Source organism: Esox lucius, chromosome 8, assembly GCF_011004845.1.
Source record: "Esox lucius isolate fEsoLuc1 chromosome 8, fEsoLuc1.pri, whole genome shotgun sequence".
Taxonomy (NCBI): domain Eukaryota; kingdom Metazoa; phylum Chordata; class Actinopteri; order Esociformes; family Esocidae; genus Esox; species Esox lucius.
In genome coordinates, this window is record NC_047576.1 from 37,996,101 (window position 1) to 38,013,155 (window position 17,055).

Below are 17,055 nucleotides of genomic sequence, written 5' to 3' on the forward strand. Positions count from 1 at the left end.
GCTCTTCTTTCCAGAGCTCTCATCAGTTACCCCAATTAAACCCATACTTTTGGGTGGTTTAGGGGTAGAGGGTGGTGACTTACGTTTTAAAGCCATACAGTCCGCAATTACATGTCCAACTTTATGACAATAAAAACACGCCCGCTCCTCCTTAGGAGTCGGCCGTATATTACTGGGATTACGGTGGGGACTATGGAGAGGAGAGGATACAAGAATTCTATTTTCACTGCGGGGTGTGGGGAACACCGTTTTATGTGTTAACACAAATTCATCCGCAAGCACTGCGGCTTCAGATAACTTCAGAACCTTCTGTTCATTAATGTACACAACCAACCGCTCAGGGAGGCTGTTTTTAAATTCCTTCAACAACATTAACTCACGAAGTCCCTCAAAATCACTTACTTTACTCGGTGTGCACCATTTATCAAAGAGAGATTCCTTCTCTCTAGCAAATTCGACAAAGGTTTTTATAGAGGACTTGGGGTGCTTTCTAAACTTTTGTCTATATGCCTCTGGCACAAGCTTATATCCACGGAGCACAGTAGCCTTTACTATGTCATAATTAAGACTATCTGCAAGAAAGAGTACCCATCACCTCCTGTGCTTTTCCAGACATTTTACACTGCAGTAACAAGGGCCATACATCCCTAGGCCAATTCAAAGCCATTGCAATGCGTTCAAATGCACAAAAATAAGAGTCCACCTCAGACTCACGAAATTGGGGAACTAGAGCAATATGCCGGCTAATATCAAAGGTATGGGCAGATCCGTGGGTGGATGATACACCAGTGGGAACGGCAGGAATAGCAGCCAGCCTCGCAGACTCTACCTCTAATTCCATTCTGCGCAGGTCAAAGTCCATCTGCCTTATCTTTAAATCCCTTTCGGTTTCCAACTCCAGTCGGCGTATCTCCAACTTGAGATGTTGCTCCTCCTTTCGGATTTGGGCTCTCTCCTCTGCCTCCATCTGAAAATGTACAGTAGTAGGCATTGGGGAGAGAGGATCAAATCGGGGCAAGGTGGCCGGGGCCTTATACTCAACCTCACCAGACAACTCACACACTGGGAACATCACTCACCCACATACACAACATTCACACAAGGAAGGCAGGAAGGAAAACATGGCACATGTAAAATGCATATCTTTACGACGATCGACAGAGGATTCCCAGAAGTACACTACAAATGAGTTTGAAGAGACGTGGTAAGTTACTGTTTACAGTACCTTACAAAAGAAATGATCAACTTACTTAACATGAACGTAACTTTGCGGTTATCTTGCACAAGCTACTTTACCTGAATAGGTCAGGTTAGCTAGTTAGCTAAGTAATGATAGTCATTACTAGTAAGGAGCATGAATCAGCGACTTTGTTTAACACTAACAGCTTGCTAGCTATATAATTTCAGTTGAGTACAACTACATAGAGCAAATTACAGTACTGATTTAGAAATTAATTTGACTTCATGTATATAATTACAGACCCACCAACTGAAGGAGGATCCACTGAGGTAAAGTTTCTTTCTACTTAATTACATTCTACTTTTCTGACAGTAACTTTCCCCAGAAAAGCAGTTAATGTTAAATTCTGCCTTTCATTTATACTCAAGCATCAACACTGTGCGCAGAGCTGTGCAGAGAGTCAGGAGGCAGCAAGTGTTATGCAAGAAGTCAATGACACAGCTGGTCAGCAAGAAGTCATTGAAGATGATGGATGGACTACTGAGGTACTTTCAACACTTCAACGGCAGGTATTCAATGCGGTGGGTATGTACTGCCACTGTCCATGTTTGACTACATAGATTTCTGTGGAAAGTCCAGAGAGTCAGCATGAGGACCATGACTATGATGATGAAGAGGAGGAGGAAGTTGTGAATGAGGCAATATTATCATTGGGATATGCATCATTGTATAAATAAGTTGAATGTTTCTAGAGCAGTTATGCACAAACATTTAGAAAGTTGGTTAGCTCATCCTATATATGCAGTCTGTTTCAACCAGGGCTAAATTGTGCATACAACAACACTTTTGAGAAGGATCTGTCTGTATTTATTTTCATAAAAATGAATATACACTCACCTAAAGGATTATTAGGAACACCATACTAATACTGTGTTTGACCCCCTTTCGCCTTCAGAACTGCCTTAATTCTACGTGGCATTGATTCAACAAGGTGCTGAAAGCATTCTTTAGAAATGTTGGCCCATATTGATAGGATAGCATCTTGCAGTTGATAGAGATTTGTGGGATGCACATCCAGGCCACGAAGCTCCCGTTCCACCACATCCCAAAGATGCTCTATTGGGTTGAGATCTGGTGACTGTGGGGGCCATTTAAGTACAGTGAACTCATTGTCATGTTCAAGAAACCAATTTGAAATGATTCAAGCTTTGTGACATGGTGCATTATCCTGCTGGAAGTAGCCATCAGAGGATGAGTACATTATGGTCATAAATGGATGGATATGGTCAGAAACAATGCTCAGGTAGGCCGTGGCATTTAAACGATGCCCAATTGCCCAAGTGTGCCAAGAAAACATCCCCCACACCATTACACCACCACCAGCAGCCTGCACAGTGGTAACAAGGCATGATGGATCCATGTTCTCATTCTGTTTACGCCAAATTCTGACTCTACCATCTGAATGTCTCGACAGAAATCGAGACTCATTAGACCAGGCAACATTCTTCCAGTCTTCAACTGTCCAATTTTGGTGAGCTTGTGCAAATTGTAGCCTCTTTTTCCTATTTGTAGTGGATATGAGTGGTACCCGGTGGGGTCTTCTGCTGTTTAGCCCATCCGCCTCAAGGTTGTGTGTGTTGTGGCTTCACAAATGAATTGCTGCATACCTCGGTTGTAACAAGTGGTTATTTCAGTCAAAGTTGCTCTTCTATCAGCTTGAATCAGTCGGCCAATTCTCCTCTGACCTCTAGCATCGACAAGGCATTTTCGCCCACAGGACTGCCGTATACTGGATGTTTTTCCCTCTTCACACCATTCTTTGTAAACCCTAGAAATGGTTGCGCGTGAAAATCCCAGTAACTGAGCAGATTGTGAAATACTCAGACCGGTCTGGCACTAACAACCATGCCACACTCAAAATCGCTTAAATCACCTTTCTTTCCCATTCTGACATTCAGTTTGGAGTTCAGGAGATTGTCTTGACCAGGACCACACCCCTAAATGCATTGAAGCAACTGCCATGTGATTGGTTGATTAGATAATTGCATTAATGAGAAATTTAACAGGTGTTCCTAATAATCCTTTAGGTGAGTGTATGTTGTATATAGCCTACTATAAACCCTGCATACTGTATATGTCAATAGGTTGTATTTTAAACAAATAAACCAAACAGGCACTCTACACACATAACAATCAGTATGGTATATAAATAAATAAAAATCACCTAGGTCATGTGGTGGTCCAAATGTAGCTGGCAATTGATTTAAGATGGATACATGCACATTATATATGCCTGCATGCTACAGTGTCAACAAGAGGCTGAGGCGTCAGGACAGCACTCCATGTTGTCTGAACATCTGTTGAAGTAGTTCTGTTACTAAAGCTGAACCAGGAACAATTGGTGTTCATATACGCAAAGAAAGAAAAAATGTAATGACTATGCGAGAGCTGCAAGTGAAACTATCACAACATAGGATGGCTGGCAAACATTGAATTTACTGTTCAAAGATGTGAGGGATAATTGCAAATACGTTTTCATATATTAAAATTCTTGTTTTTAGGTACAAATAGAAAGGAGTTAATTTATGGGTAGTGAAATGTATTTGTGGATCGTGTTTTGTATTTGCAGATCATGAGACATTAGCTTGTGGATGTTACATTCATTTGTAAATTGTATTTTCCGTTTACACATTGTAATATGCATTTGTAAATTGTGCACATTTGCAATAATTTAGAAGCAATGCTATCTTGTTGATGCTAATAAATGCTGATGATTTATCTACGTTTTCCTCATTAGATTTGTAGTTCACCTTGCTCTTGCAAGTTGATGATCTTGTGTTGTTGGTGTACACAAGTGAGAGAGAGAGCCTGGATCTTACCTTTCATGGTTTTTGGGTCAGAACTATGGAAAGCTAAAAGGCTCAAATCGTGATAAAACTGCAAACATTCATTTTTCATGTTAACACTAAAATCATGTAGTGTAACTTACATGCGTTGAGATTGCCTGTTTTGAAATGCTTGTTCTTATCGTGTATAATGTGTGAATTACAAGTGATTGACAAACATGTCTGTGATGTCCAATTATCTGTGTCTGACTTATACCCATTGGTGTGCCAGGCCACACCCACATGAATGTTTAGTAATCAGTCTTAAGCGGTCATCTATGTTAGCCTGAATTATGCAATATTTTAAGATGAGCACTAATGATTCTTTTAGTTAGCAATTCGTTTCGCCTTGCATTTCTCCCATAAATAATTTTTTTTACCACTCTTTTTCTATTGTAGAATCATGAACTGCCTGCAGTTCTGTATATTTTGCCCTGGGTGTTTTTGTGACTTCCTGGATGAGTCGTCACTGTGCCCCTGGTGGGATTTTGGTTGGCTGGCCACGCCTAGGAAGATTCACCGCTTTTATAAGTTTTCTCCTTTTGGAATGAATGGCTCTCACTGTGGTTCACTGTAGTCCCATAGCCTGATAAATGGCTTTGTAACTCTTTCCAGTCAGATATATCAAAAAAAAAAATCTCCTCTCATCTGGAAATTATTTCGATCACAACAAGGTGTGCTGCTTGTTGAAAACTTGTAATATGCTTCACCAAGATGGTGAGGTTCTATATAAGTCATGTTTAGATTGAACAGGGCTGGCATAATTCAAGCATGGCAGTGTCTGTTCTAACTGAATAAAATTATCAATTTTATTTTAAATTCTTTCTTTGGACAGCGTAATAAAACTATGCGTTCCAGAACAGGCGTGCCCAATGCTTGTAATTCATCCTTTACACTTGCTTTTAAATGTTATGAAAAATGAACACTTGTAGTTTTATCATAATCTGAGCCTTTTGACTTTCCATACAGGACTGCTATGTTGCCAAATGTTACCACAAGCCCGATGTATGTTTTTAATATATTTGCAGTAAAACATAAGGGGAATTTTGTGACTTAAGATAATTATTTTGTATTAATCTCACTTGTCCTTTTACTACTGCCTGTATGTTCATTTGCATATTTTCCTATTGTAACTATGGCTGTAAGGATCTGATTGGCTTTATGGTACGTACATGCATAAGTCTGTGCAGGGTTCAAGACTGACAAGTTTTCATTAGTTTCTCTACAATGTCATTTGTCCAAACACATGTAAATTTCAACAAACTACATTGCTATAAAATTCTTACAAATGCTTTATTACCTGTCATTCTCCAACATTCTATGAAAGCATAGAAACATCTAAATGACCCCATCTATGTGATCGCTTGTCAGAACATTTTACAAAGGGTGTCCTGTTGTTTGTATGTGTTTCAAAATGTTTAATAAGATTTAATGTTAGTCATTGACAACCTATTCTTCATTTGTATGATGAGACAGATGGTTGCTGTAATTGTAACAGGTTGTTTAAAATCCCCAAAAATCCTAGATTGAGTTTTATTTATACAAGAAAGTTTAAATTTTTTATTAATACATTCAAATAAATCAATTCTAAAAAACATGTTTTTACACGAGTTGATTTTATTATGATGAATGTACAGTTCATCTTGTATGTCAAACAATGAGAGAACAAACTGTTGAATATAATGTTCATCACAAAAAGTAGGAATCACATAGCAGTGCATTCATAATACAACTCATTTTTATTTAACTTTTTATTTTCTTCCCCTTTGGCACTCGGAAGTGAGTCTTGTGGGAATACAGCAGATTCTTGGCAAAAACGGCCAGGATCATCCCTTAAAAAATTATATCTGTGTTATCAGCTTGACAACCATTTTAGTCTCATTTCCAAGAATGAATACTTTTTCACACAATTTTTGGCGACTACATTCTCTGGTATATTACAGGTAGAAATTCTGAATTTCAGTGTAAAAGATGATTTACCAATAATAAAATACACTTACCAATAATGGGTGCAAGCCAGTATACCACTGAGTACTCCATAAAGGAGAACCCAGGACAGTAGAATGTAAGACCATATGCCAAGGAGGGATTCAGAAAGGCAGATGTAAAACCCCTGGCTGAAATGCAGAGAGACATTTTTTTAAATAAATCCCATCATGAATTTTGGCAAAACTGAGATTTCTTTGACCCAAAGAAAACAGCAACTGCTTATGAAACTTGAATTATTCCTTTCCTGAATCAAAGGAATGATGACTACTATCATGGACTAAGTTTAAGATTTTACTAGAATCCCATAAAGCAGAAGCAAATTGTCCTCTGTTCATTGTAAAACATAACATTAATAGTAACACCTCAAATACAACCTAGAAATGGCTAATTACCTGCATAAGAGAGGACTGTGAACACAGCTGCAACCAGAGGCACCCGAATTAGTGCAGGGAGATGTCTCAGCCTGAGATATAGTAGATAAAAAAATATTGAACAAACACACTCAGAAAATACCCCCCCCCTCACTTCCGGTTTGATTGTCACCGAGATGGCAGCACTGTGAAAGGGCTCCTCAAGAAAACCTGTGAAATTAACATCATTACCCAATTAAGACAACGCAATTCAGTGGTTTGAGTTAGTTTAGTGAGGGGGTAAGCGAAATACACCATAACTAATGCTTAGACAGAGCAACATAGTGGGTGCTTAAACCTGGAAAATAGCGCTAGTTTCCCTGCTAGTGCTAACGTGACTCACTGCTCGACACGAGGCCGCAAACAGGTGGACTGCTACCACATGGTGAAACGACATGGCCAGCATGGACGTGGTACTTCAGGAATTGAGGGATTTTCGCCAAGAAAACAATGTGAGTTTGGGGGAAATTAAGGAAGAAATGACCAGGATGAGCGCGAGAATGGACGAGGCTGAAGGACGGATTGAGAAGGCGGAGGAGAGGATTTAGAACACGGAGGACGCCATGACAGAAATAATAAAGTTACAAATAAGGTTGGAGGATAAATTAATGGACTTGGAGAGCCGCACGAGAAGGGAAAATGTCAGAATTTATGGTGTACCCGAGACAGCAGAGCGGGACTCTCCAACAATGAGTGAGTTTGTGGAAAAGCTGCTGTGTGATGGCCTGGAGATGTCCCAAGATCGCTCTCTGGGTCCTCCACCACCGGATGATGCACCCCCACGCTCTATTATTGTGAAATTCCTCAGCTTTAAGACCAAAGAACTTTTGCTCCGTAAGGCATGGCAGAATAAAGGATTTGGATGGAAGGGCACACAAGTAAGTTTATACCATGACTACCCTCTTCTCATCCTAAAGAGACGAAGAGAATACGCAGAGGCACGCAGGATTTTGAAAGAGCAGCAGATCCCCTTCCAGACTCTCTTTCCAGCTCGACTGAAGGTTAAATACACTGAAGGAACTATAATTTACAACACCGTGGTGGAAGCTACTGCAGATATGTCCAAGAGAGGTTATGCGGTGAAGGTCATCGGAACACCAGAATCAGCATTGGAGCAACTGAAACAGCTGACCTGGACCAGAGTTGGCAGAGGAGCGGGGAGCAGTGCAGCAAACAAGAGGCGAGATCCCGTTTACAAAGAAAAGCTCAGAGCATTCAAGAGGCCCTCACCTGCGCCTTCCGGAAGTTGAGGTTTACCTATTTTGCTGTTATTTGGTTTTATGGTGTGCAATAAGTGGATAAATAAGGTTTTTGGAGGATGTTTGTCTCAGTGAAGCCTCAGCCATTAAGGGCCTCCTTCACCGACTGATGAAGAAGTTGCCTTTAAAGGCGAAGCAGGGTCCTCCTCAGGGACCCCCACCTTGGAAGTTAGAACTATTTCAGTTTGATTTTTGTTTTTTTATTTTTGTTATTTCATTTGTTCTCATGTTCCATGTTCAGTGTTTACAAGGGTGTGCGGGGAGCCTACTAAAATGTGTGTACTTATCCTATAAATTAGATGTGTAGCAGATCAGTGAAAATGGTATCAATCAATATTAATGGCTTACATAATCAGGTAAAAAGGTGGAAAGCCCTATCTAAATTCAAAAAAGATAAAGATCAGATCGTTTTTATACAGGAAACTCACCTGTCTGATAGTGAGCACGAAAAATTGACCAAGCTTGGTTTTAAACATGTCTTTTATTCTTCTCACAGTTCGGGAAGGCGAAGAGGAGTGGCGATTCTGGTGCACGGCGCTCTTAACTATGAACATATTTCAGAACATAAAGATAAGGAGGGTAGATATATAATGGTAATTGGTAAGGTAGATGGTATTATTCTGAGTCTCTTAAATGTGTATATTCCCCCAGGAAGCAATTGGTCCTTATATAAACAAATTTTAGGATTAACATCATCAAGGAGTCAGGGAATTTTACTATGTGGTGGTGATCTTAACCTCACAATAAATGCTAAATTGGATTCTTCTAATGGGAAAGGGGATGTGAGAAAGAATGGTAAATCTTATGGACGAATTAGGATTAGTGGATGTTTGGAGAGATTGCCATTCAACGGATAGGGAATATACCCACTATTCGTGCACACACAATGTCTACTCAAGGCTAGACTATATCTTTATGTTTAAAAATGACCTCTTTAGGTTAAAAAACTGTGAAATAGGCCCATGCACTTTATCAGATCACAACCCGGTTTTTGCTAATATCTGTCTGAATAGGAAGAATAGATCTACACTATGGAGGTTGAACACAAACATTCTAAATTACCCAGATATTAAAGAGCGTTTAAAGAAAGAAATGGAGGAGTACTTAGAATATAACGATAAGGAAGATGTGTCACCGGGAATATTATGGGATGCACTTAAGGCAGTGATTAGGGGGAAAATAATAGGTATATCCTCTCACTTGAAAAAAGTAGGTCAGCAAAAACTCCGGGACTTAGAAAACAAGTTGTTAGATTTGCAACACCAACACTCTTATAATGTTAATATTAAAGCGGATATAATAAAACTGAAAAAAGAAATAGACGATTTGAACACCATGGAAGTACAGAAAAGACTCATGTTTTTAAAGCAACAGTACTACAAAGCAGGGGGGAAATCACTGAAACTTCTTTCCTTTAAGCTTAGGAAACAGCAAGCAGAGAGAACTATTCACAAAATTAAGAATCCTCTAAATGATCAAATAGAAATTGAGCAGGGAAAAATTCAACAATGCTTTCTGGATTATTATAAGACATTATATTCTCAGCCTCATACGGATAACAACCAGGACATAAATACTTTTCTGTCTGAACTTGAGTTACCAACAGTGACAGAGGAACAGAATAAAAAGTTATTATCCACAATAACTAAAGAAGAAATTCTATTGGCAATTAAAAGATTAAAGGGAGGGAAGATGGCTGGGGCAGACAGATTTGGTCCAGAATGGTACAAAATAATGCAAGTGTTTCTGGTCCCAACCCTACTGAAAACATTTAATTGGGTGATGGCAAATAAGATAGTCCTGCCCTCTTGGAGGGAAGCAATCATTTCTATCATCCCAAAAGAAGGAAAGGATAGATTGCAGTGTAGTAGCTATCGTCCAATTAGTGTTCTGAATATAGACTACAAGTTGTTCACCTCTATTATGTCAAGAAGATTAGAAACAATTTTACCAGGGTTAATACATAAAGATCAGACAGGTTTCATCAAATACAAACAGACCCAAGACAACATTAGAAGGGTTTTACACATATTGAGGCAGGTGGATAAGCAAAAATTAGAGACCTTAGTTTTGAGTTTGGATGCCGAAAAAGCATTTGATTCAGTGAGGTGGTCCTTTTTAAATAAGGTGCTTGAGAAATTTGGTTTTGATAAATCTGTAATTGAGGTTATTTCAGGGTTATACAATAACCCAACTGCAAGGATCAAAATTAATGGAGACCTCACTGAATCAATTATACTGGAGCGCGGAACTCGACAAGGGTGTTGCATCTCGCCCCTCCTTTTCGCCTTGTTTATCGAACCCTTAAGCCAGTGGATCAGGCAGAGAAAGGATATAACTGGAGTAAGTACAGTAGGAGGGGAACAAAAATTAGCAGATTATTTATTATTGACTATATCTTATCCCACACAGGTGGTTCCTAAAATCATAAAACTATTACTAGACTATGGCTCTTTTTCAGGGTACAAGATTAATGTGGATAAAACTCAGGTATTAACTCTGAACTATACCTCTCCAGAGGAAGTCAAGAATAGTTATAAATGGAAATGGGGGGCAGAAAGTATTAGATATTTAGGGGTGGTATTGCACCGAGACTTTTCTAAAACATTTGAAGCTAATTATGGCCCTCTGAATATAGCAATTAAATCAGATATACAAAGATGGAATAATATACCTTTCTTGGACTTAAATTCTAGGATTGATTCAATAAGATTGAATATTCTCCCCCGATTGCTTTACCTATTCCAATGTTTACCAATTTTCATACCTCGAAAACAATTTGTAGAGTGGGATAGAATGCTGTCAAAATATATTTGGAAAGGGAAAAAATCCAGAGTTAAGTATAAAACCTTACAATTGAAGAAGGATAAAGGAGGTCGTGGTCTCCCTTGTCTACGAGCTTATTACTGTGCTGCTCAATTAAGACCATTAATATGTTTGTGTTCTTCATATTACACCGCAGGATGGAAAGATGTGGAAGGGACGAATATTAAAGCAGTACCAGTTCAAGCTTTATTAGCGGACATCAAACTGCAGAATAAGATTCGCTTAATAGATAATCCCATTTCACATGTAATGATAGCAGCTTGGAATGAAGCAATTGATATGTGTGGTTTGGAAGACACTTCAAAAATGTTTAAATGGTGTGCATACGACTCAGATTTTACCCCGAATCAGCATGATGATAGATTTAAGAATTGGATTTTAAAAGGATTGACTGACTATTACTCATTTGTCCACAAGGGGGCACTCCAATCTTTTGAATCCTTGCAAAGAAAGCATGGACTAGGCTCTGCTGACTTCTTTAGGTATCTTCAGATCAGGCACTATTTTAACCAGGAATTGAAAGTGAATTTAAACAATTTAGGATTCGTGGGTAAATTTTTATCATTAACTACTTTTATCATTAGCGCACAATAAAATTATATCCAGGTTATACAACACCATCCTGCGGTGTAAAAATGACAACACACTTTATGTTAAAATGAGGTGGGAAAAAGAAGGTAACTTGAAAATCGCAGAGGAATGTTGGGAACATATATGCAGAATACAATGGGTTACAACTGGTTCTAATGTATGCCGTGAATTTTGTTGGAAAAGTATAATGAGATTTTTCATCACCCCGGCTCAGAAGAGGTATCGGGGCAATGGAGATTCTTGTTGGAGATGTGGAGGGTGTGGAGCTAACCATTTTCACATTTTTTGGGACTGTCGAGTTATTTCTCAGTATTGGTCTAAAATTCATGAGCATATACAGAATGTTTTTGCGTTTGTTTTTCCATTTGCTTTTGAAACCTTATATCTCAGTAACATTTCAACGGATCATTTGGACTCAAAGGACAAGAAACTTCTTTACATCTTACTGGCAGCAAGTAAAAAGGCTCTAACGAGGAGATGGCTCAAACCAGAACCACCAACAATTGGGGACTGGATAAACATTGTGCACGAGATCTACACAATGGAAAAACTGTTGTTTTCACTCAAATTGCAGAGGGACACTTTCTAAAGGTTATGGTCCAAGTGGACGGAATATGTTAAGCCGATTAGATCAGATTTTGGGTAGGCACTGCTGCCTCTTACTAATTGTGCACAGATTTTCAAGTTTAATGGAATAATTTAAATAATATGGAAGTAATTTGGCTCCCCCGCCACACTTACTTGAGTTCTGTTGTTCTTGTATTAAAAAGTTTAAAACGGTAAAGCAACATAATGTATGTAAGATGTCAAACAATTGTAAATTTCAATATGCTTTTCCAATAAAAAGAAAATACAAAAAAAGAATATCCCCTGCATTAAGGAGGAACGCAGGGTTGTGCTGCATTCTTTTGACATAAGATTTTTAATCATGTGCATGTCATTTAGCTCCAGGGCCCAGTAGTAGCCAGCCACAAGCAGGGAAAGTTGTGCCCCCAGGAACTGAGCAGCCAGATCCAACAGGGTAGGCATAGTCAGGGTCTCCAGCAGCAGGAAATTCATCAAAGTCAGGGAAGGGTTTCCAGTGGCTCTACCACAGAGCACACCATGTGTCAGCAGCACCACACATAGTATGGTTAGAGGCACCTCAGGACCAAGTCCTCCAGCCCACTCGCCCACCTCCATAATAGTCTGCACTTCCAGCCAGCATGCTACTAGCACAAATGAGGCAGTGAACTCTGCAGCAAAGCTTAAATGAGGACATTTTCCCAAAATTACTCTGAAGGCTGCCCCAAAAGCCACAACAGTAAGAAAGTAAGCAAGGGAAACATTGAGTCCAGACATACAGTAAGTAGGTTCACAGATGCTAGCTATTACACCTTGCTTGTTCTGCTCACAGTGTAAGACTCTTTGCTTTTTGTGTGTGACAACGTGGCACATGGATACTTTTTTTTCTTATCACACAACACATGCCAACACCTGCCAAGATACACACAGTTATTTTCAAGGTCAGGTCAGGAGGGGGGGGCTGTGCCCCATAGATAAGTGCAGAAGACTACTGTCACACCAACATTTTTTATTTTACTAGGTCAGATCACTTTGAAGATGCCATTTTACTGTGATTGTTTAGTTTATTTTTTTAGTTATCTTTATTCATATAGAGAAATTAACTGAGACCAAATTCTCTTTTTTTCAACTGAGCCCTGTATCACAAAAATATAAATACATACAAAATGGAAATAAAACAAAACATACATTAAGAAAAACAATCACAAATGACAATAAAGCATTGTTTATAAGAAGTGGACAATAAAACAACTTAAAATCATTCAGTAATATACAATATAAAATCACAAAATAATATACACTCACCTAAAGGATTATTAGGAACACCATACTAATACTGTGTTTGACCCCCTTTCGCCTTCAGAGCTGCCTTAATTCTACATGGCATTGATAGCATCTTGCAGTTGATGGAGATTTGTGGGATGCACATCCAGGCCACGAAGCGCCCGCTCCACCACATCCCAAAGATGATCTATTGGGTTGAGATCTGGTGACTGTGGGGGCCATTTCAGTACAGTGAACTCATTGTCATGTTCAAGAAACCAATTTGAAATGTTTCGAGCTTTGTGACATGGTGCATTATCCTGCTGGAAGTAGCCATCAGAGGATGGGTACATGGTGGTCATAAAGGGATGGACATGGTCAGAAACAATGCTCAGGTAGGCCGTGGCATTTAAACGATGCCCAATTGGCACTAAGGGGCCTAAAGCGTGCCAAGAAAACATCCCCCACACGATTACACTACCACCACCAGCCTGCACAGTGGTAACAAGGCATGATGGATCCATGTTCTCATTCTGTTTACGCCAAATTCTGACTCTACCATCTGAATGTCTCAACAGAAATCGAGACTCATCAGACCAGGCAACATTCTTCCAGTCTTCAACTGTCCAATTTTGGTGAGCTTGTGCAAATTGTAGCCTCTTTTTCCAATTTGTAGTGGAGATGAGTGGTACCCGGTGGGGTCTTCTGCTGTTGTAGCCCATCCGCCTCAAGGTTGTGCGTGTTGTGGCTTCACAAATGCTTTACTGCATACCTCGGTTGTAACAAGTGGTTATTTCAGTCAAAGTTGCTCTTCTATCAGCTTGAATGAGTCGGCCCATTCTCCTCTGACCTCTAGCATCAACAAGGCGTTTTCGCCCACACGACTGCCGCATACTGGATGTTTTTCCCTTTTCACACCTTTCTTTGCAAACCCCAGAAATGGTTGTGCGTGAAAATCCCAGTAACTGAGCATATTGTGAAATACTCAGACCGGCCCGTCTGGCACCAACAACCATGCCACGCTCAAAATTGGTTAAATCACCTTTCTTTCCCATTCTGACATTCAGTTTGGAGTTCAAGAGATTGTCTTGACCAGGACCACACCCCTAAATGCATTGAAGCAACTGCCATGTGATTGGTTGATTAGATAATTGCATTAATGAGAAATTGAACAGGTGTTCCTAATAATCCTTTAGGTGAGTTTACAATATAAGATCACAAAATATACAAATGCAGTTCTGAATAGACCCGCAATATCTCCATTACTATCCAGTCTACAGCACGTTTTGGTAACTGCTGTTCGCCCTACTCCTCTCCGTGAGCCATCACCTTATCGTGGTGGAGAGGTTTGTGTGTTCCTTTGAACCTGAAGGCTGTGTTGTCCGGGCCTTAGTGCTCCTGGTAGGGTTTCCCATGGCAAAGTGGTCTCAGGGGAGGAGCCAGACTAAGAATGGTTCAAACAACCCCTATGTACAAACGAGGAAGAGGAGGAGTTACCCTGCCCGGAGGAAGCCCGCGGCCCCCATCTGGAGCCAGGCCCAGAGGGAGGGCTCGCCGGCGAGCGCCTGGTGGCCGGGTTTGCCACGGAGCCAGGTCGGGAATAGCCCGAAAAAGCAACGTGGCACCCCCCTCTCCATCCTATGGGCCCACCACTCATGGGAGGAACCGCTGGGGTCGGGTGCGCTGCCATATGGGTGGCAGCGAAGGCCAGGGGCCTCGACGGACCAGACCCGGGCGGCAGGGGCTGGCTCTGGGGACGTGGAACGTCACCTCTCTGTGGGGGAAGGAGCCGGAACTTGTGAGGGAGGTGGAGCGCTATCAGTTAGATCTGGTGGGGCTTACATCCACACACAGTCTCAGTTCTGGAACCGTACACCTGGATAGGGGATGGATTTTATTCTTCTCTGGAGTTGGGATACTCACAAGCCCCCGGCTGAGTGCCGCTATGTTGGAGTTTACCCCGCCTCCCTACGCCTACGGGTTGTGGGGGGGGTCTCTGATTGTTGTTTGTGCATATGCCCCAAACAGCAGTTCGGAGTATTTGGCCTTCTTGGACCCTGAATGGAGTCCTGTATGGGGCTCCAGTAGGGGACTCCATAATTCTGCTGGGGGACTTCAACGCACACATGGGCAATGATGGAGACACCTGGAGAGGCGTGATAGGGAGGAACGGCCTCCCTGATCTGAACTCAAGTGGTCGTTTGTTGTTAAAGTTCTGTGCTAGTCATGGATTATCTATAACGAACACTATGTTCAAACATAAGGATGCTTTTAAGTGTAAGTGGTACCAGAGTACCCGAGGCCGAAGGTCGATGATTGATTTTGTGATCGTGTCATCGGATCTCAGACCGCATGTTTTAGACACTCTGGTAAAGAGAAGGGCGGAGCTGTCAACCGATCACCATCTGGTGGTGAGTTGGGTCAGGGGGTGGGGGAAGACTCTGAACAGACTGGGAAAACCCAAACGGGTAGTGCGGGTGAACTGGGAACATCTGGGGGAGGTCCCTGTCTGAAAGATCTTCAACTCACACCTCCGGTGGAGCTTTTCTGGCATCCCTGTGGAGGTTGGGAGCATTGAACCTGAGTGGTCGATGTTCAAAGCCTCCATTGCCTACACTGCGGCGGGGAGCTGTGGTCTAAAGGTCTTAGGTGCATCAAGGGGCGGTAACCCTTGAACACCCTGGTGGACACCGGTGGTCAGGGAAGCCGTCCGACTGAAGAAGGAGGCCTTTTGGGATATGTTATCCTGGAAGACTCCGGAGATGGTTGCAGTGTACCGACAGACCCGAAGGGCTGCGACCTCTGCTGTGAAAGAGCCAAAACAGCGGGTGTGGGAGGAGTTTGGGGAAGCCATGAATTAGGACTTTCGGTCGGCACCAAGGTGCTTCTGGAAAACCATCCGCCACCTCAGGAGGGGAAAACGGGAACTATCCAAGCTGTGTACAGTAAGGATGGGACACTGTTGACCTCAACTGAGGAGGTAATTGGGCGATGGAAGTAACACTTTGAGGAACTCCTAAATCCCACTAACACGCCCTCTATAGTGGAGGCAGAGCTGGAGGCTGATGGGGAAGCATCGTCAATCTCCATTGTAGAAGTCACTGAGGTAGTCAAACAACTCCACAGTGGCAAATCTCCGGGGATTGACGAGATCCGTCCAGAAATGTTGAAAACTTTGGGTGTGGAGGGGATATCTTAGATGACACGCCTCTTCAACATTGCGTGGGAGTCGGGGAAAGTGCCTAAGGAGTGGTGGACCGGGGTGGAGGTTCCCCTGTTCAAAAAGGGGGACCAGAGGGTGTGTGCCAATTACAGGGGTATCACCCTTCTCAGCCTCCCTGGGAAAGTCTACTCAAAGGTACTGGAAAGGAGGGTTCGGCAGATAGTCGAACCTCAGACTGAAGAGGAACAATGCGGATTCCGTCCTGGTCGCAGAACAACCGACCAGCTCTTTACTCTTGCAAGGATCCTGGAGGGGGCCTGGGAATACGCCCATCCAGTCTACATGTGTTTTGTGGATCTGGTGAAGGCGTATGACCGGGTCCCCCGAGAGATACTGTGGGAGGTGCTGCGGGAGTATGGGGTGAGGAGGTCCTTTCTGAGGGCTATCCAATCCCTGTACGTCCAAAGTGAGAGCTGTGTTCGGGTCGGACTCGTTCCAGGTGGGGGTTGGCTCCGCTAGGGCTGCGCTTTGTCACCAATCCTGTTTGTAACTTTTATGGACAGGATATCGCGGTGTAGTCGGGGTGGGGAGGGATTGCAGTTCGGTGGGCTGGGGATCTCATTGCTGCTTTTTGCAGATGATGTGGTCCTGATGGCATAATCGGTCTGTGACCTTCAGCACTCACTGGACCGGTTCGCAGCGGAGTAAAAGGAAACCGATGGAGTGCTTCCTCCAGGTAGGGAATGAAGCGTTACCCCAAGTAAAGGAGTTCAAGTATCTCAGGGTCTTGTTCGCGAGTGAGGGGACAATGGAGCGGGAGATTGGCCGGAGAATCGGAGCAGCGGGGGCGGTATTGCATTCGCTTTACCGCACTGTTGTGACGAAAAGAGAGCTGAGCCGGAAGGCAAAGCTCTCGATATACCGG

At 42.0% G+C, this 17,055-nt stretch overlaps 1 protein-coding gene across 1 annotated transcript; it reads right to left on the minus strand.

Annotated features, from left to right (window-relative positions):
- Positions 1-5,713: 5,713 nt before the first annotated feature.
- LOC106024055 (aquaporin-12-like) lies at positions 5,714-12,563 on the minus strand. Its single transcript, XM_034293915.1, has 4 exons — positions 12,015-12,563; positions 6,447-6,574; positions 6,066-6,182; positions 5,714-5,897 (listed from the first exon to the last, which is right to left on the minus strand). Exons 1-4 carry the CDS (start codon positions 12,479-12,481, stop codon positions 5,809-5,811), a joined length of 801 nt encoding a protein of 266 aa, XP_034149806.1. The 5' UTR covers positions 12,482-12,563; the 3' UTR covers positions 5,714-5,808.
- Between the last annotated feature and the right edge of the window lie 4,492 nt (positions 12,564-17,055).